Source organism: Triticum dicoccoides, chromosome 6B (assembly GCF_002162155.2).
Source record: "Triticum dicoccoides isolate Atlit2015 ecotype Zavitan chromosome 6B, WEW_v2.0, whole genome shotgun sequence".
Taxonomy (NCBI): Eukaryota; Viridiplantae; Streptophyta; class Magnoliopsida; order Poales; family Poaceae; genus Triticum; species Triticum dicoccoides.
Window position 1 is genome coordinate 1,897,114 of NC_041391.1, and position 470 is coordinate 1,897,583.

Consider the following 470-nt stretch of genomic DNA (forward strand, 5'->3'; position numbering starts at 1 on the left):
CTCAAGAACTTGGGGTTCGCGCCCTATGGCGAGTACTGGCGCGAGATGCGGAAGCTGTTCGTTGTGGAGCTCCTGAGCATGCGCCGCGTGAGGGCTGCCGCGTACGCACGGGAGCAGCAGGTTGCCAAACTTGTGAGCAACCTGAGCCGGCTGGGCGGGAAGCCGGTGGCCTTGAACGAGCACATCTTTGGCCTTACGGACGGCATCATCGGCACGGTGGCGTTCGGCAACGTCTACGGGGCTAACCAGTTCCCGCACAAGGGGCGCTTCCAGGAGGTGCTGGACGAGGCCATGGAGATGATGGCCAGCTTCTCCGCCGAGGACTTCTTCCCCGGCGCCGGCGGCAATCTGGTGGACCGCCTAACAGGCCTCTTGGGACGTCGCGAGAGGGTCTTCAAGGAGCTGGACGCCTTCTTCGAAGTTATCATTGAGCAGCACCTAGACCCGGCGCGCCCCAAGCCGGACAACGG

General features: G+C 63.8%; 1 protein-coding gene across 1 annotated transcript in view; it reads left to right on the forward strand.

The window, feature by feature from the left end:
• Positions 1–470, forward strand: part of LOC119321842 (4-hydroxyphenylacetaldehyde oxime monooxygenase-like) — a 1,816-nt gene that overhangs the window by 409 nt on the left and 937 nt on the right. Inside the window, exon 1 of the mRNA XM_037595366.1 lies at positions 1–470. This exon is cut by the window's left edge and continues 409 nt beyond it; it is cut by the window's right edge and continues 100 nt beyond it. Coding sequence (XP_037451263.1) covers positions 1–470 — 470 coding nt within the window.